At 35.0% G+C, this 26,981-nt stretch overlaps 7 protein-coding genes across 9 annotated transcripts; 3 read left to right on the forward strand and 4 right to left on the reverse strand.

Annotated features, from left to right (window-relative positions):
• Window positions 1–39: 39 nt before the first annotated feature.
• Window positions 40–17,723, forward strand: let-363 (Target of rapamycin homolog; the record flags this gene model as incomplete). 2 transcript variants are annotated; one of them, NM_059148.7, is made up of 32 exons in its annotated part: window positions 40–200; window positions 256–356; window positions 410–704; window positions 749–1,078; window positions 1,128–1,339; window positions 1,384–1,444; window positions 1,495–1,667; window positions 1,807–1,920; window positions 1,967–2,264; window positions 2,872–2,985; window positions 3,035–3,212; window positions 3,649–4,019; window positions 5,152–5,295; window positions 5,347–5,961; window positions 6,445–6,612; window positions 6,661–7,246; window positions 7,492–7,676; window positions 7,724–8,121; window positions 8,460–8,875; window positions 9,438–9,528; window positions 9,575–9,731; window positions 11,385–11,885; window positions 12,652–12,857; window positions 12,905–13,047; window positions 13,593–14,155; window positions 14,581–14,676; window positions 14,733–14,933; window positions 14,983–15,147; window positions 15,379–15,914; window positions 16,486–16,624; window positions 16,679–16,946; window positions 17,148–17,723. In NM_059148.7, 32 exons carry the CDS (start codon window positions 78–80, stop codon window positions 17,285–17,287), a joined length of 8,088 nt encoding a protein of 2,695 aa, NP_491549.2. In that variant the 3' UTR covers window positions 17,288–17,723. The 2 variants fall into 2 exon arrangements, with proteins under 2 accessions (NP_491549.2, NP_491552.2); NM_059151.7 differs by having other exon boundaries at window positions 78–200; window positions 13,602–14,155; window positions 17,148–17,721.
• B0261.5 (uncharacterized protein) lies at window positions 4,031–4,834 on the reverse strand. The gene is made up of 3 exons (NM_059149.3): window positions 4,780–4,834; window positions 4,249–4,734; window positions 4,031–4,188 (listed from the first exon to the last, which is right to left on the reverse strand). The coding sequence occupies exons 2-3, from the start codon at window positions 4,732–4,734 to the stop codon at window positions 4,084–4,086; spliced, it is 591 nt and encodes a 196-aa protein (NP_491550.1). The 5' UTR covers window positions 4,780–4,834; the 3' UTR covers window positions 4,031–4,083.
• On the reverse strand, window positions 9,744–11,242 carry B0261.6. 2 transcript variants are annotated; one of them, NM_001047169.2, is made up of 3 exons: window positions 11,120–11,242; window positions 10,720–10,877; window positions 9,744–10,079 (listed from the first exon to the last, which is right to left on the reverse strand). In NM_001047169.2, exons 1-3 carry the CDS (start codon window positions 11,192–11,194, stop codon window positions 9,851–9,853), a joined length of 462 nt encoding a protein of 153 aa, NP_001040634.1. In that variant the 5' UTR covers window positions 11,195–11,242; the 3' UTR covers window positions 9,744–9,850. The 2 variants fall into 2 exon arrangements, with proteins under 2 accessions (NP_001040634.1, NP_001379560.1); NM_001392286.1 differs by having other exon boundaries at window positions 9,753–10,079; window positions 10,720–10,874; window positions 11,120–11,209.
• Window positions 17,724–17,990: 267 nt separating the features above from the next.
• Window positions 17,991–22,677, forward strand: vep-1 (Myb-like domain-containing protein). Its single transcript, NM_059152.9, has 9 exons — window positions 17,991–18,300; window positions 18,359–18,782; window positions 19,115–19,211; window positions 19,259–19,383; window positions 19,448–19,867; window positions 20,578–20,965; window positions 21,011–21,106; window positions 21,617–21,952; window positions 22,256–22,677. The coding sequence occupies exons 1-9, from the start codon at window positions 18,005–18,007 to the stop codon at window positions 22,411–22,413; spliced, it is 2,340 nt and encodes a 779-aa protein (NP_491553.1). The 5' UTR covers window positions 17,991–18,004; the 3' UTR covers window positions 22,414–22,677.
• Window positions 22,678–22,715: 38 nt separating this feature from the next.
• Window positions 22,716–23,782, forward strand: B0261.9 (DUF4377 domain-containing protein; the record flags this gene model as incomplete). Its single annotated transcript, NM_001262911.2, has 3 exons — window positions 22,716–22,863; window positions 23,358–23,566; window positions 23,614–23,782. 3 exons carry the CDS (start codon window positions 22,716–22,718, stop codon window positions 23,758–23,760), a joined length of 504 nt encoding a protein of 167 aa, NP_001249840.1. The 3' UTR covers window positions 23,761–23,782.
• Window positions 23,783–23,841: 59 nt separating this feature from the next.
• B0261.7 (Zf-tcix domain-containing protein) lies at window positions 23,842–25,238 on the reverse strand. Its single transcript, NM_059153.6, has 6 exons — window positions 24,869–25,238; window positions 24,700–24,822; window positions 24,507–24,653; window positions 24,250–24,465; window positions 24,001–24,197; window positions 23,842–23,953 (listed from the first exon to the last, which is right to left on the reverse strand). Exons 1-6 carry the CDS (start codon window positions 25,229–25,231, stop codon window positions 23,944–23,946), a joined length of 1,056 nt encoding a protein of 351 aa, NP_491554.1. The 5' UTR covers window positions 25,232–25,238; the 3' UTR covers window positions 23,842–23,943.
• Window positions 25,239–25,561: 323 nt separating this feature from the next.
• On the reverse strand, window positions 25,562–26,338 carry B0261.8 (uncharacterized protein). The gene is made up of 3 exons (NM_001025797.3): window positions 26,274–26,338; window positions 25,875–26,216; window positions 25,562–25,818 (listed from the first exon to the last, which is right to left on the reverse strand). The coding sequence occupies exons 1-3, from the start codon at window positions 26,326–26,328 to the stop codon at window positions 25,670–25,672; spliced, it is 546 nt and encodes a 181-aa protein (NP_001020968.1). The 5' UTR covers window positions 26,329–26,338; the 3' UTR covers window positions 25,562–25,669.
• Window positions 26,339–26,981: the final 643 nt, after the last annotated feature.

A 26,981-nucleotide genomic window follows, 5' to 3' on the forward strand; every position in this document is an offset into this window, starting at 1 on the left:
ATCATTCTCATAACTTTTTATTCTTAACGTAATTTTAAGCCCACAATGCACTAAATCGGCAGAAACATCTTTGAAAAATGCTCCAACAACACGGAATTAGTTTTCAAATGAATGCCGATAGACAGAACAAAGCAGCCACAACTTCCAATCGAATAGTCTCCGCTCCAGCTACAAATGAATTTGACGAGCGGCATCGTAAAGTTAGTATTTCTTCTCCTTTAAACAATTTTTAAGGAAAAAAAAATCATATTTCAGCAAGGGATTGATGCTGCAAGAGCTCTTGCTTCACAATATCGGAGCCGAATTACGGAAAATAGAGATGCAAATCAACGACAGGCTGCTCGAGAACTCAGCAGGTAGTTTTTTTTTTAAATAAAAGTCAATAAATTAAATATATTATTTTCCTCAGATATGTTCGAAGTGAGCTGAAAGACGAGCCAAATACTTTTAGTGATGCTTTCCTGAATGCAATCGATGGACGAACAGATATAGCCTCTCAGAGTGCAATTTATAATTGTATGAAGTCGAATTCAAATATCGATCAGAAACGAGCCGGTATCTATCTCATCGTGTGCTTAGCTGAAACTCATTCTGGAAATGTTATTCGATATGCGAATTATCTTCTGAAAATGTTAAATAATGGAAATGGATTAGATGAAGATACAGTCAAGATGGCTTCAAAAGCTCTCGCTTTTCTGATTGCGGTAAGTAATTTAATTTTTTTTAAACCAATTTTAAACATTTGCAGACTTGTAAATCATACGCGGCCGAGCTGGTTGATCGTTGTCTTGATCATTGCCACGAATGGCTTGGTCAAAATGTTCCACATAGTCAGCAACCCAAAAATCAACAGGAAATTGATCAAATTCGTCGACTCGCCGCTTCACACCTCTCTCGTGAGCTCGCACTGGCCACACCGACAGCATTCTTTCTTCGTGTAAACTTATTTTTCAAGTATATCTTCAACGCTGTCAGAGACAAGAATCCAGCTGTAAGAATCGCCGGAATTGATGCATTACACGTGGTTTTGACAATTGTTTCACAGCGTGAAGCAAAGAATAAAACTGAGTGGTTTAAGGTGATCAATTAAAATTTTGATCTTTCGTTAGAATGATTTTATATTCCAGAAATGTTTCGATGAAGCACTGGAAGGTCAACCAAACCCATCGCAAAAGGACGATTTGGATAGATGGCATGCCGTCGCCCTGATTCTCAATGAACTTCTTCGAATTTCTGATCAACGATTCGAACTCATCAGATGTGAATCCTCACAGTTTATTAAACAAAAGTTTTTGAAAGAAGACGAAGAAGAAGGTGTTGAATGGCTTGTCCTAACTAAGTAATCGATTCTTTTTCATCTATTTAAAAACTTGTATTTTTAAGGCAACAAACTATTGTGGAAAGTGTGACTGCTCGAAAGCTGGTTTTGGAACGATTTCCGAAGGTAAAAGCTGAAATTCTTCATTTCCCGAAATTTGTTATGTTTTTTTCCAGATACTCGATTGTGTTCGTCAGATAATACCTCTCGCAAACAAAACTTCATCCACGAAACAGCAAAGCTCGATTTACCTGAATACAGTTCTCATGCAGCTTCTACCAAGAATTTGTGCATTTCCACAATGTGATCGAACTTTTCAAACAATCTCATTCGACACTTCATTTACTATGTACGTAGAATGGAAGAGGACTGATGTTTATGGGCTTTTAGCTTTTATAGACTCGAAATGCGCTAAAAACGAATTTTGTAACGAGACTCAAAAAAAATTATGGTGATTCAAAATTTCCAATAATGTTCAATTTTTTCAGTCTTCAAAGAAATGCGGTCGCTGCTCCAGCAATCGGAATGATGATGCTCTCGAATCCAGATGTACATGCCACACATATCGAGAAAACAATCAGTTTTATCTCTGCTGCTATCAAGTAAATTTGAAATTAGTACACTTTTTTTAATAGTTAAATTTTGTAGAAAAACGACGAATTCTGATGTTCTCGATAATTATTTCACATTCCTGTTCCTATTTGTGGATGCTTATCACGAACAAGTGACGACACAAATCAAGGCAATAATTCCACAATTAATGGATATTACCCTGTCTCGATCGCTGGCAAACGTGCTAAAAATGATTATGATGAGAATTCCGAAACTGCGGCTGAATGTTCAAGATGGTGTTATGGCTTCTGTCTATCAAACACTCACTGGATCTCTAATTCCACCAAAATCCGAACCGATTGGAAGGCCTGCGAGTCCTAAAGCTATTTTGCAGGTTTGTTTCGTAGAGAAATTTTATAATTTTGCTCGAAGTAATTTTTTTGAATCTGAAAAGCACATAACATTTTTTAAATAAAGATCAGAATCCCATCAGATTTAAAAACGCTTACAATTTTATCTTTTTTGAAATAATTTTCCGTCAAAGTTTCGACATTTTTCTATATTCGAACCAAGGGCGTCGTTAAAAATTTGTATGATTTTTCGCTTTTTTCAGATATGTTCGAAAAACAAAAGACAGAGAAGCTATAAATTTATCGAAATTATCTTTTGAAAAATAGAGAAATGACCAGAAATTTTTCGAAATTTTTGATTTTTGTTTCCAGAAATCGTAAATTTAAAAGCCGAAAAATCGAAAAAAAAACCTAAACTTTGCGGGGTTTTCAAATATTTTCATAATCAGCAAAATAAGAAAATAGAAATGGCGACTTTTTAAAATTTAAATTTTTCGAACAGATTTCCTATGATATTTTATCATGTTAGCATTAACAATGGTTTTAAATATATTTCTCATTGGCGATATTTCTGTTGTGCAAAGAAGTAAATTCAAAAAATCTCAAATGAGAGTTTTGGGGTTGTATTTATGCAAAAGATTTATATTTCAGAAAGCAGAAACCGATCCAAAAGAGCTTCAACGAATCGTGCTGGCTGTCGATGTGCTCGGTGAATTCTATTTCTCAAGAGGTGCCTTGCAGAGAATCATGCAATACGTTGCAGATGTACGTTCGAAAGTTTTCTCGATTTTTCTGTAATTTTGTGGTTTTTCAGTACTACTTGACAGCGGACAATGTGGAAATCCGTTTGGCTGCTGTCTCTTCGTGTTGTGAAATGGTCGTACCATTTGTTGGAGTTTATAAAAAAGTTACAAGTGACAAGAGAAATAGTCTTCTTCAAACTATTTATGGTGTGCTGCGAGCTGTTTGTTCGGTTATTGTTAATGATCAAGGTAGGTATTTACTCGAAACTACGGTAACTGGTCGAAACGAGAATTAACCGCCTTTAAATAGCACTGTAATTTTAAAGTTTTATTTTTTTCGAAAATCGATAAACGAAAAAAATTGAATTTTCAATAATTCTTCTAGTCATCTCAATATTTTGGATTCATCATTTTTCGAAAAATCTATTTTTTTATTGTCTCGTCCGAACATCTCTCAATTTTTCTCGATTCTCAAAAAATGACAATTTCCCTATGATTTTCTGGAAAAAAGTCGGAAAATTTTAATGAAAATTCCGTAGCAACAAAAGTTTGAAATTACAGTACTCCTTAAAGGCGCATACCTTTTTCTATTAAAACAATTGTCGTGTCGAGACCGGGTACAGTACTAATGGCGCAAAATTGTGCTCCTGATCAAATATTCAAAAATGTTTTTAATTTATTTCAGATGTCCGTGTCAGAATGCAAGTAATCAGCTGTTTCGGACAAATGCCACGGCCATTCCTTGCTCATTTGGCTCAACCCGAAATGCTCGAAGTACAATTTATGGCTCTTCACGACGAAAAACTCGAAATGCAGCAAGCATGTGTGACGTTACTCGGACGACTCGCAGAGCTCAATCCGGCACTTGTTTTGCCACGTCTTCGATTGATGCTCCTAGAGACATTGAGTCAAATGCAACAAAGTGGTCAGGCAAGATTGGAGCAACATTCTGCGAAAATGATCGCGCAATTGGCGAAACAGAGTCCAAAGTTCATGAGACCATACGTTGGAAGTTTAATGATTGCTATGATTCCAAAATTGAGAAATGATCAAAAAGTTAGTTTTTTTTTGTATAAAAAAAATTTATTCCAAAATATTTTCCACAAAAAAGCTAAGAGGTCTATTTCGGAGCAGCTTCTGCGATTTTCCTGAGATCATCAGCTGACAAGTCACCCAGTTTTTCGTAGCCACCGTCCGCTCCGTCTGATCCATCATTAGGTTTGGCCTAAACAAAAAAATTTATAGAAAGATGAATTACGGTATCAAGTTAATTAAAATTTCCTACATTAGAAGCAATCTTTGATGGTTCACGAACTGTATGCATCATGGTATTGGCTCGAATTGCAGTGTGCATGCAGGAATCATCTGTATTTTTCGAGTTTTTTATCACAACTTCCTGTGTCTCCTGTGTTCGAGGACTCTTCTTATTCGCCTTCTTCTTCCGCTTATCCGATGCCTTCTTCTCCATTTTCAGTCCATCTTGTTTCTGTGCCTTCAGTGATCTCTGCTTGCTTTTCTTATCACTCAAATTCTTATTATTTTCTCCTAAAGTTGGAAGTTTTCCAGGCTTTGAAACATCCACAACAGCATCTTTTGATCCTCTTTTAGAATTTGTTTTCTCTTGACTAATCGTCGTTGAAGTGACTGTTGACACTTTTGATGGCTTCTTCTTACTCTGTGATGGTTTCTTTTTTAGACATCCAATTACAAAAAAGATGAGGAAAATAATTGGAAGGACAACAGTGATTGTACAACGGAATAATAATAGCATCTGAAAAAATAATATATTTTGAATTCAAAACTGTTGAAAACTCACTTCTTTTCCAAAATTGATCAAATGAAATTGTCACTCTGGATTATTAAAATATTTAAAAATCTAAATAATCGTCTTTGATAATTTCTGACAGCTTTTTTTCTACACGTCGATTAAATATTTTTTAAGATTTCTTTTAAATACATTTTTCAAAGCGTAAAAGAGACAGAAAATGTAATTTTTCTAAAAATTCACGATTTTTCGGTTTTCTTACGACTGCATAATAAGATTTTTGAAAAACTGAAAGGAAATTTTTTCTTTTTTTGTCTGAAAAATACCGAAAAAAATTATTTTGGCTAAAAAGAACTGATAGTTATACAAAATTTTACAAATGTGGTTCTTTTCGAACTTTTCAATAAAATTCACAAATTACAGTATGCCGAAGTGACTGCCCAAGTTCTGAATGCTGTCAGCGAAATCGCCGTGATTGGTGGAGCCGAAATAGTAAAAAATTTGAAGCCATTGTTCGAAAAGTTGACACATATGATAAATGATTCGAGCAGCTTGCATAAACGAGAGGTGAGAGTAAATTAGAAAATTTAGAAATTTAGAATTAATTTTTAATTTCAGGCGGCTCTCCGTGCAATTGGTGGAATATGTCGTTCAACTGCATATGTTGTGGATCCATATCGAGACTATCCAAGTCTACTTGATGATCTTCTTCGAATCCTGAAAACTGTCATGTCAAATACAATGAGACGAGAAGCTATCAAAACTCTCGGAATTCTTGGAGCAATCGATCCATATACTCATAAAGTATTCACTGGCTCAGTACAAAGCTCGACAGCTATAAGCACAGCCTTATCACTTCCAATCTCTGAAACTGATTCAAAAGATCCACGTCAAGACATTATTCATTGGTTTAACTATGAAAAATGTACATTAGAAGAGTTTTATCCAGCGATTACGATTGCAAATTTGATGTTAATGATGCAAGACGAAGATTCGCAGAGCTACGCGGAAATTGCTCAAGCTATAGTAACAATCTTCAGAAGTCTTGGTGATATGGCACCATTGTATACAGAACAAGTCATTCCAAGGCTAATAGAAGTTTGTCGGCGAGCAACTGAATCATCAAATCGAGCCAATTTGAGAGAGTTCTTTCTTCAACAATTGGCAAATTTCGTGGCAATTATAAGAAAGCACGCGGCACCGTATATGCCAGCTATTTTCACGATTATCGCGGTTCGTAACAAGACTGCGTGACAAATGTTTCGGCAAAGTACAAAACTGTCAATTTAAATATGACAATCTAGCTTTTTGATGAAAAACTTTTAAAAAAACTAATGTAGGAAAATTTTCGTTTAATCTGAAAATAATAATCTTTTGAAAATTCATATTTTCAACCAAAGTAAGTATTATTGAACAATAATTTTCCTACATTTCTATAATTATTTTTAACTGAAAAGTTGGATTATCATCAAGGGTGTCATCGAAAAATTTTAGATTTTTGTTTTTTTTTCATTTAAATTTTTTTTTCTACAGAAAAGAAGAAGACCAAAATTCAGCTATTCTCCGAATTATCGGAAAATCTAAAATTTTTAAGATTTTTCGATTTTGATTTTAAAAAAATTGAAAACGACTCCTTTGATTATCATATTGACAGTTTTGTACGTTTGCGAAAAATATAAATTTAGAAAAATATATTTTATTTCCTTTTTCTTCCAGGATGCTTGGAAAGAGGATATATCCGTCAAAATGGTGGTCATTGAAGTTCTCACTGATATGGGAACTGCCATTGGAAACGATTTCAGTAAATACACAGGCGAACTAATACCGTATCTGTTGACTGTACTACAAACTGATAAGACCAAGGAACGAGTTCTCACTGTGAAGGTAATATTTTATTATTCGATTAGTTTTAAAATATTTATTTGTTTCCAGGTAATGGAATCAATTCAAAAACTGACTCATTGTATAGTTCAACATCTTCATCTTGTTCTTCCGCCTCTTCTCATAATTCTTGATGATTTCTCGTTGAAGCTATCAATTCGAAACACGGCTCTTTCTACAGTACTTCATATGACTCAACAAGTTGATGTGTCTGCATATGCTCCACGTATGATGCAGAGTTGGCATCATAATATTTCAACTGCTGAAATGAGAGATAAACTGCTCCTTTTATTGATTGAAATCATCAAGCAACTCGGAAAATTCTTTGATATTTTCAAACGAGGCGTTGATCAGAAGCTACGCGATTATAATCTTGATAAAAGTGTTCACTATGAGCAGTATCGGAAGCTTGCTCAACGAGCACAAATGTCACGTGATGTGCTTACTTCATCAGTTTTTGCGGGATCCAATGGAAATATACAGTACTCTTCGACGCAAGCGGGCATGCGAGGTCAGGCTAACAATGTTTATGCAAATAATGATCTACACGAGAGACTGATGAATGGATCAATTGATTCGGGAGCGAGTCGACAGGACAATCGAGATGATTATTATAGATATGGAGTCGAGGAGAAAAGTACGAAAAAACTTTATATCGCAACAGTGATAGAATATGAGAAAATGATTAATTTATCTGAATTCAGTTTTTGTTTCAGTTGAACAAATTTTTGAAATTCCTCAGAAAATCCGACATTTAAAAAAATGTTCCATAAAATTTCAACTTTCAGACATTTTCTGAGCGCTTTTAAAATTGTTTCAACTGAAATGAAAGCTATGTTCAGATAAATTAAATATTTTGGCTTCTTTTAATCGTTCAAAAAGTTTCAGAAGAAGTTCCAAAAGTTGCTCCAACAACTGCTCGCCCTACCAGTGAACTCGTGACGGTTCAAATCACAAAACAACGTCTCAATAAGGATGCTTTGATGCCACAATGGAAAAATGAGAATTTGACTTCAAAAGATGAATGGTTGCAGTGGTTGATGAAGATTCGAATAGGATTTTTAACTGTAAATATTTGTTTTTTTTTTCATTCTATCAAATCGAAATATTTCAGTATGGAAGTTCTCCATCGTTACGTGCAGCTTCTTCACTTGGTGATCAACATCCTCATCTTGCACGTGATCTATTTCCAGCTGCTTTCATGTCTGTATGGACTGAACTTGATTCGGATGTACAAAACGATCTAACTTCATGTCTTCTCCGAGCAATCTCCACAGGAATTCCAGAATTAATTCAAACGATTCTGAATCTTGCCGAGTTTATGGATCATTCTGAGAAAGGACCACTTCCAATTTCTCATGATGTTCTCGGTCGATGGGCTGAACAAACGAAGGCTTTTGCCAAAGCATGTAGATATAAGGAGATGAGTGTACTGAAGAAGTCGGGTTCAATGCAAACGACGTTTACGAGAAAAGTGAAGCTGGAGCCAAATGATTGTCAGAGCCTTATCACGTTAGTCCTTTTAAAAAAATTAAAACTGGCCCTATACTTCTCAAAAAATTGTATAATTTTTTTTAATGGCGGAATTTCGATAAAAAGGGCCAAATTTTTGCTTAAAATGTTTTTTCTAAAATTCGGCGTAATTTCAGATTTTAGCAAAAATTAGGTTATTTATTATTTTTTAAAATTATGGTTATTTTTTTTCGAAATGTTGACCCGCCAAAAAAAGTGTTTTGACGATTTATTTTCTTATTTTGAAGTTTGGCCGTTGTAAGCAAGTTTTAACATATTCAATCAACATACCCATAAATTCTGCTTCTCTTCTAATCATAATTTCTCATTTTTTACAGATATGCCAATAAATTGAACGTACAAGAGGAAGCTGCAGGTGTCGTAAGATATGCTGAAAGAAATGAGATGAACTTCCAAATGCGCGGTCGCTGGTACGAAAAACTGAACGAATGGGAAAAAGCACTCGGAGCATATGAACTTGAGGAAAAGAAAAAATCGTCATGCCCCAATCTCCAGGTTTATGATGAAAAAGATCATTTAATGACACCAGAAGAAGCAGCAACAGCAGAAGAAGCTCGAATGCATGAGATGAGATGTTTAGAAGCATTGGGAAGATGGGATGAATTGAATAGTAAATCAGTAGTTTGGGCGGATCAACGAGGAAATAGGAATGATTCGGTTCGTGATGAGATCAATAAGAAGCAATTGGATCATAAAATGGCAGTGATTGCGGCAAGAGGAGCATGGGCTGTTGGTAAGGATTTAAATGCTGGGAATAAAATAGTTTGAGACCAAAAAAGTTTTATTTTTATTTATTTTGAAACCTGATTTTTTTTGAGCTGAAAACGTACGTACTAGCAAACAAAAATTGAAAAATATATTAAAGATAAATACTTTTTGAAAAAAACTTATTTTAAAAAAATTAAAAACCACATTTTGCTAAAAATTTTTCGCGTTCGAGGTACAAAAAATAATTTTTATTTTATTTTTGGTAAAAAGCTGAAGAAAAATCCACTTTTTTGCCCACAGGGGTGTCGCCAAATTATACGATATTTTTGGAAAATCAAAATAAAAAATACTGGAAAAAATTGTTGAATAAATGTTAAAAATTTATTAAAATTGTGTTGATTTTTATGTGAAAATGAGTATAAAATCTGTTTAAAAAAACAGACAAAAGACCGGAAATTTTTTAAAAATTGGTATTGTTCAAGTAACCGAAAAATTAATAGTTGAAAAACAAATTTTCCATTTTCAAATAAATCAACCTATATTTTGCCTAGATCTTCGTCATATCCAATTCATTGTTTTTTTTTCAGACAATTGGGAACGAATGGCTGATTATGTTTCAGTGATATCTGAAAATACACAAGACGGTGCAATGCTTCGAGCTGTGGTAGCTGTTCACAAGTATAGCTTATCAATTTTTTTCCCAAAATATTCCGAATATTTTCAGTGATGAAAACACAAAAGCCATGGGGCTAATCGAAAAAGTTCGCGAAATGATTGACAGTGAGCTGACAGCAATGGCTAACGAAAGTTACGAGAGAGCATATATTCCAATGGTTTCTGTTCAACAAATGGCTGAATTGGAAGAAGCTATTGAATATAAGGTGAGCCATAAACAGAACTACTTCCAGTCTTTACTAAAAAAATAAATACAATACACAAGTTAATGAGGACAATTGCTGGATTTACTTCTTTTTTGTACTGCATTTTCATCACAATTCCTCTAGTAGTGCCCGGCCAATGCCTTGATCACTTTTCCACGTTGATTAGTCAGAATAAGACTGGCTCCTTCGGAAGATTTCTCAATGTAGACACGACGGCCGTCGACACAACGAAGCATGTAGACAATCACCCCATTTTTCCGGTTGATAACGACCATTTTCCCCTTGTCAGCGAGCTGGTAGGATTGCTTACGATCTCCATGGTAGATTGTCAGATCTGGAGCAACGACACTGGAAATTGTGATTTTTACGGCACATTTTTCAGAAATTTCATATTTAAAACTAGTATAATCAGTTGTAAACTCTCCGTGTTAGGAGTCCCCATCGATTGGGGCAACGTACAAAAGGAACTGCGTAAAACAGATTTCCATGAACAATGAACATTACTGCAACTCTGGCACTGTTTTACACCAGGGGAGAGCGGAGATCGAAAAAAATCGGCGATCGGCGATCGCCGATTGCCGTTAATATGTTTGTCTTCGGCGATCGGCGACCGGAAAATCCGAAAAAATCGGCGATCGCCCCGCTCGGCGATTTTCTTGCACTTCAGATTTTTACAAAAGAAAATGCACTGTTCAAGTGTTAAATGCTCATTATGAGGTTATATAAGTGCATTTTGCAGCTTATTAATTATGAAAAGAAGAAAATACTTGTTTTTCTTCAAAAGAAAAATTGCCGTCTAATGAACTCGGCGATCGGCGATCGCCGACCCTTTTCGCCCTGTCGACGATCGGCGATCGCCGATCGCTGATACTATTTTTTCCGGCGGCGCTCGGCGATCGCCGCTCACCCCTGTTTTACACTCCGTTTTATATTGTTCCCCAATCGGTGGGGCCTCCGTATGAAAATCGTATATTTTGCAAATTCTAACCTTGCCTCGGCACTAGCCATTGACATGATAGATCCAGCGCTTCTAGTACTTCTAACACTGTTGGTGACAGAGCGAACAGACGAATCCTCGGAGAAGCTCGATGCACCATGTCCTGAAGATGATGTGACAGACGATGACGAAGTTGAGCGAGAGGTCTTCTAAATATTAGTTACCAGCCGTGGACCGCACCTACGGCGCGGCCCCCGACTTTTTTGAGAAAACACATTAGATATACGGTGTCTATCGCGGACCTCGATCGATGTCTGCTGCGCATTTAGCATAAGGTTTCCCAAAATTTCGTTGCTCTGATCAGAGATCAAACTACATAGGGACAGAAGGACACGCGCTTTATATATAGTAAATGATTATTAGTTTATTGTTGTACAATCTTCTCACTTACATTCGAGCTCATCCCTGTCGGGCAACGTTTTGATCCACGGCGACGACGAGAAGAAGAGGAATTATCGCGAGGCATTTCAAACGAAGATATCAAGAAGAACTGATTGATATTTTTTGATTAATAGGCAGAGGGAGAAAATAATTAGAAAGGGAACACGTTTTAAACTTTAATTTTTGTTCAAATTATTAATCACGAAAGAATTTTTGAAAAAAAAAAATTTTTTTCTCCCTGCGTATGAATAATTAAATCTAATTTCTTTTTTCAGACCCGTCCCGAACGTCGACCTCGAATCGCACTTCTGTGGAGTCGACGCCTACAAGGATGTCGGCGAAATGTGGAGCAATGGCAGAGACTTATTATGCTCCGTGGACTTGTATTATCTCCACAAGAGATGCATCCACTACGAGTCAAATTTTCATCAATGTGTCGGAAACAGGGAAAGAATTCAATGTCTCGTGCAGTACTTCGAGAGCTTCTCTCTCTTCCAGCAAATTCTGATTTGGTGCGCGCAAAAGCTCCATTTGACAAGCCGCTGTTGGTGTTGGCGTTGGCAAAACAGTTGTATCAGGATGATCACAAAGATGAAGCAATTCGAGCACTTGAAGATTTGGCGAATCATTGGAATAAAAGAATTAATCCGATTCCAAAGGCGACTGGTAGAGAACTGATTCCTCCGTCGACTAAAGAACCCGCGAGAATTTGTGCAAAAGTTTTGTTGAAACTTGGAGAATGGACTGAGCTGAAATCAAAGACTTCGAATAATATGGTATTTTTCATTTTCAATTTTCATTACCTAATTGTGAAAAGTAGCAATTTTAGAGGCTACGGTGCGCGGTCTCGAAACGACGAAAACTTTGTAGCTACCGTATCCATAAGTATTTTAGGTGCCGCTCTTAGCTTTTTTGCTTTATATGATAAAATTCGTGGTGACCGAATATAACCGTTAAAAATTTATAAAAGGTTTCTAAATGTTTCCTGATTTTTTTCACTTTAGTAAGAATTTTCAGAAAAATAAAAAACTTCGAAAAAATGGCACAATCAGCCACTAAAAATTTTCTAAATTGAAAATAAAACAAGAAAAAATTTGTAAATAATACATAATTGTCCAGAAATATCAATGTTTCTGCGGGATAAATTTGTTTTAAAAAATTGAGCGAAACTATGAAAATATAAGAAAGAAAAATTCCAAATAATTATACGGTAGCTGCGACGTTTCGGTCGTTTCGGGACCAGGGCTGTTACACAAAAATTCGACCACAAAAAATTTTTTGTTTTTTGAATTTAGATTTTAATAATTTCGTCGAAAAAAAAACAAAACGAATTTCCAATTTTCTTCCTCAAAAGTCAAGGCTAAAAATGAACATTTTTTTTTGTTTTTTGTTTTTGGAGCAAAAAAAAAACATTTTTGTCAAACAAAAACCAAAAAATAAATTTAAAAGTAAACAGTCCTTGTCAAGACCGTGTACCTTAATTATGTCCTGAAAATCACAAAATTTCTGAATTGAATCCTTTACAATTGTCTTTATTTTCAGCAAGTCGGAGAATTATCATTTGTTCGTCAACAAGTATCACCTCAATATCGAACAAAAGAATCTCGTACACCTGAGACAATTGCCTTTGAGAATACCATAAATTACTATCAACAGGCAACACAATACGATCCTGGATGGCATAAAGTTTGGCACAAATTGGCTTCTACACATTTCTATGCTGTCTGTCGAGAACGACCACATCCAACGTAATATTCATTGAGAAAATCCGCAATTTCCACAAAAGTACTTTTAGAACGGTCATTTCACCGCCGCAGCAGCCTCAACAACCGAAGAAAATGCATATTCCACCAGTTACGAGGGCAACATCTCCACCTCCACCGGCTCAAAAGTCGCCTCAGCCTGCTCCATTTCATAGTATTACAGAGCCACTCTCTGGTAAGTGCATTTTTTCTCAAAAATATTTCCTAGATACATTTAATATTAAATGTTTGGAAAACATAAAAATTAATATAAACCGGGAAAATAATTTGCGGACAAAATAAGAATTGAAGTTAATGAAAAACCAAAAAAAAAACACTCGATTTTGGATTTATTTATCGAAAAAAAACTTTTTAAAAACATTGCTCGAAAAATTGGAAAAGGGTTACATTCAATCAATATTTAGGAATAATTTCATTTAATTATAAATATTTGTTGGAAAAGTAGTAATAAAAACCATTTAGAAACCACTTTTTCAAGCCAAAAAAAGGAGTATGAAAAAACCCTAAAAATTCAAAACAAAACAAAATATTTAGATCGTATTTTCGCTTTTTCACTTATCTGAAAATGTTTTTGGTTTTTTTTTGTTCGAAAAAAAACAGCCCTGGTTGACATACAAAAAATAGTTTTTTGGTGTAAAAAAAACCAAATTTTGGTCAAAATTTCAACAAAAAAAAAATCAAAAAAATGCACAGCCCATAAACCTGTAATCCGGTGTCAAGTAATTATAGATTACCCTGTTCCACCACCACTTGGTTCACTCGTCGGTCTTCCACCAATGCCAGCTTATTTGTCTTCGAATTCATCACTTCCACCACAACATCATCATGTCTCACCATTGAGCAACGATTCTCCATCGAATTCAGCTGAAAATAAGCTTTATTTGAAACACGCGGCTCACGCTGTGCGATGCTTCGCAAAGGCTCTGATGTGCTCACCGGGTTCTCGACTTGAAGATACTCTCCGATTGATGCAATTGTGGTTTGATCATGGAGATGATAAAGATCAAGATGTTTATTTTGCTCTTACGGAGACAATCTTTGATCTTCCTGTGACAACATGGTTAGAAGCTATTCCTCAATTGATGGCTCGTTTGGATTGTCCAGATGATCAGAAAAGTGTTCAACTTGTTCTTCGAGTTCTTTGTGAAATTGCCAGGCATAGACCACAAGCAGTAATCTATGCACTAACTGTTGCATCGAGAAGTAAGGATGTACATAGAAGTAAGAATGCTGGAACAGTTCTCGAAAAAATGATGGAATATCATTCAAAATTGGTTCGAGAGGTAAACATTAAAAATATTGAACAAATTGAAGTCTAAACTACGATTTTAAAGGAGAATTACAAAAATTTGTATGATATTTCGAAAAACTGTAAGAAATTTTAAATTATGTTTATTTCGATCAGAAGAATTTTTCATATTATTTAATTGTGCATTTTTTTGTTTTTTCTTCCAAAACTACAGTAGCCAGCCTTCACACGTGCCTTGTAGGAGTACTGTAGTTATCAATTCCATGTTATTTTGGAATTTTTTCCTGTTTTCTCAAAAATTATCAAAAAGTTGAAGTGCGCATATGTAGAAACAATTTGAAAAAAATCCCACAAATTGAGAACTGTAGTACTCCCTAAAGGCGCACGCATTTTGCATTCAAAAATCGAGCGTGAAAAAAATGGCATTTTTGTTATAAAATCCAATGTTCAACATTTCAGGCAAGTCTTGTGACAGAAGAGCTTGTTCGTTGCGCAATTCTGTGGCATGAACAGTGGCATGATGCACTTGATGATGCGAGCCGTGTGTATTTCCACGTATGTTTCATTAGAACATTCAATTTTTCAATGAAATTACTCAGAGACGGCTACAGGATAACAATGTGCAGGCGATGTTTGATGCTTTGAGAAATATGAATGATTTGATGCAAAAAGGAGCTCCAACAACCATGAAAGAGCACAGTTTCCAACAGACGTATAGTTCCGATTTGAAAGAAGCAGGACGATATGTACAAGCATTTGAGAGTAGTGGAAATGTGAAAGATCTTAATCAGGCGTGGGAGATTTATTGTTCGGTGAGTAGGATTATTTTAAAAAATCCTGCTAAAAACCATATATTTTTAGGTTTTCAAAAAGCTGCGTGATCAACTTGCCACTTTGAACTCGTTGGATCTTGTCTACGTATCACCTAATTTGGTCAGCGCAAAAGATTTGGAACTCGTTGTTCCTGGTACATACGATCCATCAGCTCCAATAGTTTCCATTCAAAGTTTCAGCTCAAAAATGAATGTAAGTTTCTTGAAAATGGGAAAAGGAAGAATTTTCGTGTTTTTCTGAAAAAAATTTAAAATTTTCAATAATTTTCTATCATTCTTTGAAAAAGTTGGTTTCCTTTTCTCATCCAAATCAACACAATTTAAATAAATCTAAAAATTTTCCTCTTTTTCGTATATTTTGTCTAATTTTTTGTCTATATTATTTTGAAATACTATAGCGAAAGTAATTATGCCACTTTTTCAGGTAATCACTAGCAAGCAACGTCCTCGTAAAATGGTGATCCGTGGATCAAATGGTTTAGACTATCAATTCTTGCTAAAAGGACATGAAGATCCGAGACAAGATGAACGTGTGATGCAACTTTTTGGACTAGTCAACACACTTCTTGCCAACAATTCTGAGACTTGTCGCCGCAATTTGACTATTCAAAGATACTCGATTGTAGCTTTGAGCAAAGATTCTGGATTGATTGGTTGGGTTCCAAATTGTGATACACTTCATACACTTGTCAAGGAATATCGAGAAAAGAAAGCAAAGATTCCATTGTCGATTGAGCACAAAACACTTCAGAAATTATCACTTGAAACTGAACATTTGACTTTAATGCAGAAGCTTCAATTATTTGAAAGTGCTCTAAGTGTAACACAAGGAGAAGATCTCCGACATGTATTATGGTTGAAGAGTCCGAGTTCTGAAGTTTGGTTTGATCGACGAACCAATTATACAAGATCAGTTGCATGTATGTCAATGGTTGGATATATTCTTGGTCTCGGTGACAGGTAATTCGGTTTTGAATTTAAGAAGCGAAAATACAACTTTTTTGGTTACATGCCAGCGCATAAATTTTTTTCACTGTTGAACTGCAAACGAGTAGAGACGGTAGAGAAACATAGAAATATATTGCATAGTGCATTTGAGTGCCACGGCCTGTTAAACGCGGTCATGTGTCGATTTACGCAGCAAGTGTACTCCTCGAGGAGAAGAGTTACTTAAATTCTTTATTTTGAACGATTTTCGCTAATTCATTTGTAATTTTGAGGTGAAAATTGATGTTTTTACTATCTGAAAAATACTAATTCTCGTTTCGAAGAGTTTTAATATGAATTTTTTAAAATAAGAAAAAATTAAATTTATAAATTGATGATTTGAATGTTAGCCAAAAACTATAAAATATTTCTCCAAAAAATGCGCGTTTCTCCTCGGGGAGTACACAATTTCCGTAAATCGGCACAGGTTCTTTTTAACAACTTTTTCAGAAAATATAATAATTTTCAGCTTTTAGACAGGTTTTTCGAAAAAAAACTAATTCTTAGTTTTTGACAATTTTTCTTCAATTAAAAGTATATTTAGACATCCATCCAACTTGATGCTCGATCGATTGACCGGAAAAGTTGTACACATTGATTTCGGTGACTGTTTCGAAGTTGCTATGCTCCGTGAAAAATTCCCTGAACGAGTTCCATTCCGACTTACCAGAATGCTCATCAACGTTAGTTTTTCATAAAAACCATTAACCAAAAAATTACTTAAAATTAATTTTCAGGCTATGGAAGTAACTGGATTGGACGGAGTATACAATTACACTGCCGAACGTGTCTTGAAAATGTTGCGAACAAATCAAGAATCATTGTTAGCAGTTTTAGAAGCATTTGTCTATGATCCAGTAATTAATTGGCGTCTTGTGGAAGGAATGAAAAAGGATCCGAAAACTAGAAAAGATACAGGTGGACGTCAGAATATGGCTGGTGCTGTATTACCATCATCAAGTACAACTGATTCAATTATGGAGACGATTAAGAGGAAACTCGATGGTAAGTGATACATCTTACAGTAGAAAATTAAAAAATATGATTTTTTAATTAAGAAAAACTTGTAAAAACCTCAAAACTTTTGCTGAAATGTTTTAGTTGCCAAATTAAGTATTGCTATTCTTTTAAAAGTTTAAAATTTTTGAGAATTGATTTTTTTTTTCGCGAAAAAAAAGCCATGTTCAAATCCATATTCTCTTCCAGGGACCGAATTCGTTCACACTGACGGATCAACTCCACCTGAACCACTTCAAGTAACTGAGCAACTTGCAATGCTCACAGAGCAAGCAACATCTCCATTGAATTTGTGTCAAAGTTATATTGGATGGTGTCCGTTTTGGTAGAAGTATACATATAAATAGAAATATAAATATAGTTAGATAGATATACTGTTTCTATTGTAGATTGCGAAATTTCGTATAACATTTCTCTCCTTACTGACCCCCCGTTTTCCTTGTTTGCCATCAGCCAAAAAAAAACTAAAAAACTTTCCAGTCAAACATTCCAAGACTTTTATGCTCAACAAATTTATTTATCTCTACGATATTGTTTCGGTTCTTAAATTTCTCGTATACGTTTGCCATGACCCAAAATTTATTTTTTTCTGTTTTTCGTATTTTAAATATTTTTCATTATACCCTTTCTTCCTTCACTTCGTTTTTCTCTCACAGCAATAATTTTTTGTGTTTTTTTCTATTTTTCATGTCTAGGAATCTACGTTTTGTAATGTCGTAATGTATATATACAATTTTGTTCGGAAGAAAATCGTTGTAGATTATTTTTTTCTATTGTTTGTTTTAATGTAAAGGTTTCTACTGCCTTTAAAGCTACTTCTGATTATCTTTTTTTTAAATCCAAATCGAGTTGGTTTATGGGTTTTTTCGTGTGTTGTTGAAAAAATAGAAAATTTTATTTTAATACTATTTTAAGTTTTAAAACATTTTTGTCTCTCATGATAGGACAAAAAGTGTATTAAAATACATTTTTCAAATATTCGACAACACACAAAAAAACCACATTGAACCAATGTAAAACATCAATTTTCAGGCAGGTTCAAAATTATGCGGCGAGCTCGGATTCAGATTAAACCAAACATTTCAAAAGCAGCAAAACAAGAACCACCTCCAGAACCGGCTCCAGTGGTGGAGGAAACTCTTCCACAGGCACCTGTCGTAGCTGAACCGAGGATTTTGGAGAATGTTGAGACGATGACGAATCAAGTGTCGCTGACAGTTGCTTCGGAATCAATGAAATCTCTTCATGTGGATACGTCGAAAAATCATCATGTGCATTTTACTGATGACGTCATTGATAATGAGCAGAATAGGATTCAAGAAACTCCGGATATCGTAATGATGTTCGTTTTTTTTATTCAAATGTTTTGAAATCTATTTTTCTAAAAAAATATTTTCCAGCTCTCCCACTTCTCAACAAAATGCACAATTTGCATCTCCAAATCCGCCAGCTCGTCTAACTCCACGATCTCGTAACGTGTCAATGTGTGAAGATGAAGCGATCCTTCAGCCAAAGCAACCACGAGATAAAAAACGATTCTCAGGAAGAGAGGAGCTGGATACAAAAACATGGAAAATGTCTGATCTGACACGTTGGAATCCAAAAAATGAGATGACTCGTTTCAAACGAGAACGACGTTCTTCAACAAGTTCATCAGTTATCACTAAATCAGAGATCGGGGATTTAGATGCTCCACCAGCGCCAAGAATTAATGCTCCACAAGTGAAAATTGGTGCTGATGGAAGATTAGTTATTGATGAGACTAGTTTGGTTGTACATTCCGCCCAAATCAATCATGAATCTGTTTGGGAAACTGTCGAAGAGGTTCCTTTTTGTTTTTTTCAAAAAAACAGCCTCGGTATTAAAATATAGTTTTATCAAAAAAATTTCGATTTTATCGATTTTTCAGTGAAAATCAAAAACGAAAATTTTCGATTTTCCGGATCCTAATAATTTTAAACTTTAAAAAAATGCTTAGAAAATTTGAAAATAAATTAAATGTTTCAAACCTCTAAAACCCGAGTTTTTTAAGTGGAAAATGGCCAAAACTTTGAGCTATTTTTCGAAAAACGAAAATTTTAGATTTTTTTAAATTTAAAAAAAAACTTGTTTCCAACAGAAATGCATTTAATATTGTTTAAAAAAAATATTTTCAGGGGCGAATGGGTGCCAAAATCACATCCATGTCATTCCGAAAACGGGGCTTTGGAAAATCGAGTTTTTGGTCAGAAAAGGAAACTGATTTATTTTATGGTTGGGTTTTAAAAATTCATTTCAATTCCAATTTTTTCCTCTTTCAGAAGTATTACAATGCACTGGGCAAGATTTTGGTTTGATGAGTCATTACCTCCCGAAAAGAACTCGTCCAGAGCTTAAAGCAAAATATAATCGAGAAGAGAAGATTAATTGGGCAAGAGTTCTTAATGTAAGTTTTATGAAATATACATATATTAAGCTTTTTTAGTTTTTGTAATAAAAAAATTGTTCAGGCAATCAGTCATCCTGTACGATTAGATGGAAATCTTGAAGTTCGAATATCCAAACTTATGACTGAAATGGAAGAAGAAGCTCAAGAAAAGAAAGCGAAAGGGGAATACGAGAAAGCTGAGGAAAAACGTATTCGTGAACAGAATCGACTTCAAAAAGCCACCGAACGGAATCAGGCAAAAGAATTGGTGAAACAGGCAAAGGAATTAGAAAGAGATGCTCGAAATGCCGCGAAATTAAATATGAAAGCTGATAAAGAAGCAAGAGCTCAAGAGAAATCAGAAACAAGGCAATTAGAGAAGACTGCATTGAAAGAGGCAAGATTAATGGCTACAGAAGCAAAACGAATTGCCATGGAAGCAAGAGCTATTATTAAAGAATCGAGAAAGTTGGAAAAATCGAAGAAAGCTGATTCCGTACAGGTGAGACTCTAGCAACTAACAATATGTAAATTTAACTGTTAAAAATTATAAACTTTATTTAAATTTCTTATGATTTTTTAAAATTAATTTTTGCAAAAGTTTTAAAAAATGAGCTAATTATTTTTGAAACATTTTCGTGAAATTTTTGGTTTAAATCAGTGTACCGTTCTCTACGATATATCTCAACTATTCGATTCAAAGGCTCCATATCAAAATAGTTATCCTCATTTGTCAAAAACGAATAGTATATTTAAAGACATTGTATATTCCCAAAAGTCAGAATGTTTACAACCACCGAGTACGTCTACATCTTCACATGTTGTATAAATGTGATTGTAAACAACCTATAGAAACAAAGATATTATTCAAATACATTCCCAAAAGACAGAATATAGAGGGCAACAGGCACTCTCTTTTTTATTTTTACAACTTTTTATCTGAGTTTTTCTAAATTTTTTGAAAAAAACCTATTTGATGTAAAAATTTTTTTTTTTTCAGTTTTTCAGACATTTTCCGCTAAGAAAACATGATAACCCGAAAGAAATTCGCTGAAACTTTAAACATAGTCTAAAAACGAAAATGTCACTTTTTCACATATATTCGGACGTACGGACGTACGTGTCCGGACATCATGGTCTATTATCTATCATTTATAGCATAATTTAATATAACTCCAATCCAACTTTAAAATACAAATCTTCAATTTGCAGTCTGATTCGCACAATTTGGAACGTGAAGCCGAACGAATAATTCGGCGTCTCTTGCAAGAATCTCAACGTGAAGACCGTCGTACAGCTCATTTTAATAAGAATGACAAGCCAGCAGCTCCCAAATCAACAGAAGAAGCAACAACATCTGAAGTATCTGCTCCGACGAAGTCCCCTGCTCCAGTGGTGGTAACAATTGATGCATCTGAAGGTGAACTAGGTGATACATCAACTGATGCTGCGGATTCATCATCAGCATCTAGTAGTGATGATGATGCATTGAGGAAGGATGCAGCGAGGCGAGAGAAACAACGAATGAAGGAAGCAAGAAGAAATTTGAAACCAAGAAAGACTGTTGCTGATAAGAAGCCTGTTTATGTCGATACTACTGGTAAGTGAGTAATTTTTTTTTGTCAATTCATCTCAAAAATTTCAGATCCAAAATATGCGCAACAAAAGGTTTCTCGTGCTGTCGAGATGGTACTGAAGGCCAATGGAAATATGTTTGATAGTGCCGGCGAACAAGATGATGGTAATAGTCGGCTTTCAAGAGGGTCTTTGAAAAATTTCGGTTTCGTTTTTGAGATAAAATCGAACGATCGAAAAAAAATCAGCGGAAAACTTAAAGAAAAATGGCAAAATTTAAAGCTATTTTTTGAAAAATCGAAGTTTTCTTCCAAATATAGGAAAATCGAAAAACCAAAAATCTTGGATTTTTTTAAACCGAAACATTTTCGTCGGTCGATTTACCACAAATGCGAAATTTTAAAGAGTACAGTAATTTCAAACTTTTGTTGCTACGTTAATCGAAATCGAATTTTAATAATTTTTCGGCAATTTGTTAGAAATTTTTGAGTTAGTTAAAAAAAAACAAATTTTCATCGGGAAGCTATGAAAAATCAGTGCAAATTTCGCTGCAAATTTCGCTGCAACTAAAGTTTGAAATTACAGTACTTTTTAAAAATACACACCTTTTTTTAAATCACGAAATTTCGCGTTTGCTTAATAGGAACAATTCCGTAAAACACGTTTGACATTTCAGATTTCCCCGATCCAGACGAAATGGAAACTTCAGCTGAACCTGTCGTTGTTGAAGAAGTAGCTCCAGATCCAACTCCACCACCACCTGAGAACATGGAAGAGAATGTGGTAGAAGAATCCGTTCCTCAATCAGTTATCGATGTAGTTGAAGAAATTATGAGAGGCAGAAGCAAGACACCAGTTGAAACGGCAGTGAAGCCTTTAGAAAATACGGAAGAAAGTAAAACCGATGGAGAGGATAGAAAGAAAAGGAGTGCTGATGTGGATTCTGGCGGACCCTCTCCAAAAGTTGCTAGGCTAGAAGGGGTTGATGTTCCCGTTGAAGATTCCACCGAAGGTAGGAAATGTGCTCAAGAATTCGGAAATTTGAAAAACTGCAACCGTTTGCCGAATTTTTAGAATTCAAGGAAAATCGAAAAAAAAATAAACAAACATTTCAAATTTTTAAATATAAATATTCAACTTTCTTCTAAAAAAATATTGCCAGAAAGTTATTTTCCAACAATCAGAAATTCGGAAAACTAAAATGTTCAAGTTTCCAAAAAAAACTTTTCTGTGTAAAAAAAGTGTTTTTAACATTTTCATATTAATAATTCTCTCACTTATGATTTTTTTATTATTCAAAATATTTGTATTTCAGTAGCCACCTCGTCTACGGTTACTTCTTCCTCAGCTCCAAGTTCGTCTTCTTCAACAACTGTAGCCCCAGCCATCAAGCCATCAACTGCTCCAAAACCTGCAATTGCTTCTGCACGGAGAACTGTAAAGAAACCAAATACCTGGAGCAAGAAGAAATAAATGAATTCTGTGAATTTTAGTTCCCCAAACGTTTTTCTAGCCGCCTACCCCGTTATTTTACGACTGTCAAATCTCCATTTTCTAGTATCGATTGGTTTTTACGGGTTCTCGAACCGAGAACAATAATCTATTGATGAACTTTAATTACCTTTTATGTCTGTTGACCAGTAGATGCCTCGCTTTTTCTTTTTCTTTATTTTTTTTCGGATTAAATCTGTTCTAAATACACCTCTGCATTAGTCTTAATAAAGTAGTCCCAAATTTAAAATGTTTTCCTTAATAAAATTCAAAAAATTCATAATATGACAACGAACAAAATTAGCATTCGCTGTATGTTCTCATACATAATTTTCAAATCAGTTTTTCATTGTTTGAAAATGCATCGTTGGATAGTTTTCTGTCTAATTATTTCTCTTTCAAATTCGTGTTTTCAAGTGCGAAAATTAAATGGTGAGAAGGACGCAGAAATTTACAGAATAAAGGCTCAAATATTTCTTTAATTGATGAAAACCTGATGGAATTTCAATTAAAAAATGAAAATACTGTCTCGGTGGGTGCCACTGTTTAGCATAGACCGACATCTCCCGGGTTCACCGTGCACTATGATCCGGACTCGAAATTTTACGATTTTTGCGCCAAAAGTACGGTAATTGGTCTCGACACAAGAAAGAATACTGTATGTTCAAACTTTTGTTGCGAGTGAATTTTCATCGATTTTTTTAATTTTTTTTCACGATTTGATAAATTTTATTTTTAAATTCGAGTTTTTAAGTCGAAAAACTATAAAAAATCGATCCCGTAGCAAAAAAAATTACAGTACGCTCTTAGCGTCTGGGTAGCATGAAAACAGGTTTTCAACCCGGAGAGGTGTCGACTCATGCTGAAAAACCCCAACAATGTTATTTTTGGTTACATCAGTGTAGAATATCATCTCATTCTTCCAGAATGTGGATGCTTCGACTACAAACCGCTTACCATAAATCACGTAGCCATTTTGGATAAGGAACTAGCTCAAGAAATTAGAATTGGAAACCTAACTACGCCTATTTACACGTATGAGAATTGTGATTACATTTATATTCAATGCGGTGAAGAGAACGCAAGAACTCGACAATTATTGAGAACTAATTGGCCAGACAGAGGAACTATTTACGTAAGTTTTTGGAAGTTTTTAAACAGCCCCCTTTGTTAATATTTCAGAAAGTTGATATGACAATGATCTCACGTACAGCTATACTTTGGTTTAAAGTTGAATGCGACAAGAAAAGCCACGATTGGAGATACATTTTAGTGGACGATGACAGAGAAATTGTTAATGAGCATTTGGTTTGTCATTCTGTTCAATAAAATTCTGAAATACTGATATTAATAAATTGCTTATTGATCTCTTATAAAAGAGCTCTTATAGTTTGTTAGTGACAATCATCTGGCAGCAACATTTATAAAGCAGTGCGGTTCATTAGAGATTTGAAAAATTGATACAAAATAAAATGTATTGCATGTGGAATAAGTTTCAGTCACTGGGTGCGTTTATTGTGGTCTGAAAATAAAACATTGATTTTCTGAATTTCTTTTGAGAATACTCACGGGTAGTAGAGTGCAACATTGTGTCGCTCTTTGAAGCGACTAGCAGCAGCCATTTTCTCCTCGAGGCTTCCAACAGATTCATGAAGCATGTCAGAGACTGCTTGCAAAGCCTGCTCAATTGTCAATTCGTCTCGAATTTGATCGAAACGGAGACTCAAACTACGACAGAGCATGTTTATTGCAGAATCGTTTTGCTTCTGTAAAATATATATTTGCAAACACTCCGTACGGTATTTTCAAGGAACCTACAAGGTTCTCCACTTTAACAGTTGTAATAATCGAAATCGAAGTGGAATCGACTTTCGGAATATCTGGGACTGGTGATGCAGCTGCCGGTGGAAGGGTAACATCTGATGCTCGCTTTTCCAGGTCTTTGTGAGAAGTTTTCTTCTCTTCTTTCTTCGATGATGGTTCGCTGTCTTTGTTACTACCTTTAAACTTGGCCAGTATATCTTGGAAACAGTTCTGAACAAAATAATTGATTTTTGTAAACGGAGAACACTAACCAAGGAAAGACCGGCGAGCTTTTTAACATAGACATCGCTTTCTGTACGACAGTTATCAACTGTATTTTTCAGGTCCACGAGCATTTTCTTTCTTTTCACGAATTCGGTGCAACTGTTGGCATTATCAAGATACGAAGCCACATCAGCCTGCAACCAAGAGTATGGTAACGGTAATAAATGTTCAAGTACTAACCACTGGAAGATGTGGAATACCGAAGTCGTTGGTGATCATGAAATCAGTTGATTCGTCAATATCAAGAAATGCAAGTGTCTGGTAAATCAGTCCCATATCTTCACCAGTAGAAGCCGATTTAATCTGAAATGTTTCTTGAGAATTGATTTCATACTCACTGTAACTCTACCGCTAATTTGTAGGCTCCCTCCGCCTGATCAGAATGATTCTTGTGGCTGCCCGTGAAGATGCATGCCGAGCAAAATACTTTTTCATGTAAATAAAAGTCGAACGGCGAAGCATATTTCTTGTTTCCTTTGAAAACTCCAGCGCACTTTTCATGTCGGCAGACAAAGAGAAGTTTGTGTGGCACGAGGTCCTTGCATTTGTAGCATCTTGCGGCGTTTTCAGTCCATCTTGAACGGTTGACCGCACCCGAAGACTGATCTGGATCCGCTTCTGAATTTTCGTCCCCATTGCTAGAAGCAGTCTTTTCCAGAGAAAGTTGGACCGAATGATCGCGACTGCTGTGTACACTATCAACACAGCTCATTTTATCTGAAAAAATTGGGATAATGAACTATAATGTTTAGATATTAAGGTAGAAAATTATAAGCTCGAAAAATATTAATGGTTCCTCCAAAGTATCCTTCGTTTACTAAAAATTGCGATTATTTTAATATTAAATTGAAATAAAAAAGAAAATATAGCGTTGCGAAAATGATGAGAGAAACTTTAAGAGAAAAATCCTAAAAACTATTTCGATAGAGCATCATTGCAATGTACGCAATTTTCCTAACAGTGTTTGCGGACTTTGCCATTGTCTACCGTAGTATGGTTTTATTATTAAATATTACTGTATTATTAATAATATGTTAATTTATTAGCTAAAATTCAAGTTTATAATATTTTATTTTGTCACATATTTTGAAAAAAATTTTAAAAATTAAAATTTAATGGCGTTGATAAAAAATAAGTTAATAAATTCAATTTATGCAATGATTTCTGGTTGAGTGGATTGGATTGAAGTCAGAAGCCCGTTTGAAAATACGTCGACTCTTTCCTCTGCTTCGTTGAGATCAAAATTGGAAGTGGTATCGTTCGTTTCAACGTTTTCTTGCTGCTCATTTGTATTGTTGGCTGAAAAAGCAACATTAGGAAAAATCGAAAAATCAATTTCAAATTAACGAACTCACATTCCGTTTCCTTCTCAAAAAGATTCTCCAAAGTGTCTTCTTGATCCACTTGTGCCTCCTTTTCAGGTATTGGAAGCTCCTCGTCTTTTTCAGTAGACTTCTCGAGAGCAACAATTTCGTTTTTCTTTTCATCACTATCCTTCAAGTTTTGGTCGTTTTCAGATTGTTCATGAACAATTTCGTCTTGCTCCTCAATCTCTTCCTCGTCAATTTCATGCTCAAACTCGATATTTTCTTCTTCCGCCTCTTCATCCTGGACCTCACAAGTTCGCTGAACTTTTACTTCTGGTTCAAAATCATCTTGGAGCTCGACGGCTGGTCTTTTGCGTTGAGAAAGAAATCCTGAATCACCAGTTTTTGTAAAATCGTAAAAATATTAAAGTACAGATGATAACTCACCAATGGCTTTTCCGATAGGATTAGATCCCTCTGGTGTGGATAGAAGGCTTCCCATAGTTCTGAAATTGAAATACTTGTTTCTTATTATTCATCTGATGAAGGCTTAGAAGAATTTAGAGCGAGGAGAACTGCTATGTATCAAACACCGTAATTTTTGCGCCAAAAATACGGTAGCCGGTCTCGACATGATCGACCTTTATTGAATGCAGAAATGGTGTGCGCCTTTAAAGAGTACTGTAACTTCAAACGTTAGTTGCTGCGGAACTTTCATAAATTTTTCTCACGATTTTTTATGAATGGTATTACGGTACTCTTTAAATGTGAACTTTTTGCAATTCACGAAAATTTGTCGTGTCGAGATCGTGCACCGTACTTTTTGGGCAAGATTTCGCATCTTGGTACTTCAAACTTTTTAGACTTTAAAAAACACGTATACGTATAGACATAAGGCAGACACGTACGACTGAAGAAGTGCCTGCCTACTATGGAATGCCTAAAATTAATAAAAATTATCGTTGATCAGCTGCACTTTTGAACATTTTTGGATAGTTTTTAAGAGTCAGGAATGTTTTTGGCTCATAAAATTTCCAAAAGAATATAAAATTTAGGATTGAAGACTTGACATACGACGGACGACGAAAACAAAGACACTGAGGGAGATCGAGAGAATTAGAAGTGGAAAAAAGATTGAGAGGATGAAAAGAGAAA

Source organism: Caenorhabditis elegans, chromosome I, assembly GCF_000002985.6.
Source record: "Caenorhabditis elegans chromosome I".
NCBI classification, from domain to species: Eukaryota; Metazoa; Nematoda; class Chromadorea; order Rhabditida; family Rhabditidae; genus Caenorhabditis; species Caenorhabditis elegans.

Coding starts and splice junctions, on each gene's coding strand:
- vep-1 (NM_059152.9), top strand. CDS start 18,005: ATGCGGCGAGCTCGGATTCAGATTAAACCAAACATTTCAAAAGCAGCA. Junction 19,384..19,447: donor ATTGGGCAAGAGTTCTTAAT/GTAAGTTTTATG, acceptor AAAATTGTTCAG/GCAATCAGTCATCCTGTACG. Junction 21,953..22,255: donor CGTTGAAGATTCCACCGAAG/GTAGGAAATGTG, acceptor TTTGTATTTCAG/TAGCCACCTCGTCTACGGTT.
- B0261.8 (NM_001025797.3), bottom strand. CDS start 26,328: ATGGGAAGCCTTCTATCCACACCAGAGGGATCTAATCCTATCGGAAAA. Junction 26,217..26,273: donor TCCTATCGGAAAAGCCATTG/GTGAGTTATCAT, acceptor CTGGTGATTCAG/GATTTCTTTCTCAACGCAAA. Junction 25,819..25,874: donor TTTTGAGAAGGAAACGGAAT/GTGAGTTCGTTA, acceptor TTGCTTTTTCAG/CCAACAATACAAATGAGCAG.
- B0261.6 (NM_001047169.2), bottom strand. CDS start 11,194: ATGCCTCGCGATAATTCCTCTTCTTCTCGTCGTCGCCGTGGATCAAAA. Junction 10,878..11,119: donor CGACAGGGATGAGCTCGAAT/GTAAGTGAGAAG, acceptor ACTAATATTTAG/AAGACCTCTCGCTCAACTTC. Junction 10,080..10,719: donor ATGGCTAGTGCCGAGGCAAG/GTTAGAATTTGC, acceptor CACAATTTCCAG/TGTCGTTGCTCCAGATCTGA.
- B0261.5 (NM_059149.3), bottom strand. CDS start 4,734: ATGCTATTATTATTCCGTTGTACAATCACTGTTGTCCTTCCAATTATT. Junction 4,189..4,248: donor CATCAAAGATTGCTTCTAAT/GTAGGAAATTTT, acceptor TTTTTTGTTTAG/GCCAAACCTAATGATGGATC.
- B0261.7 (NM_059153.6), bottom strand. CDS start 25,231: ATGAGCTGTGTTGATAGTGTACACAGCAGTCGCGATCATTCGGTCCAA. Junction 24,654..24,699: donor GTATTCCACATCTTCCAGTG/GTTAGTACTTGA, acceptor TCTTGGTTGCAG/GCTGATGTGGCTTCGTATCT. Junction 24,466..24,506: donor AGCTCGCCGGTCTTTCCTTG/GTTAGTGTTCTC, acceptor TATTTTGTTCAG/AACTGTTTCCAAGATATACT.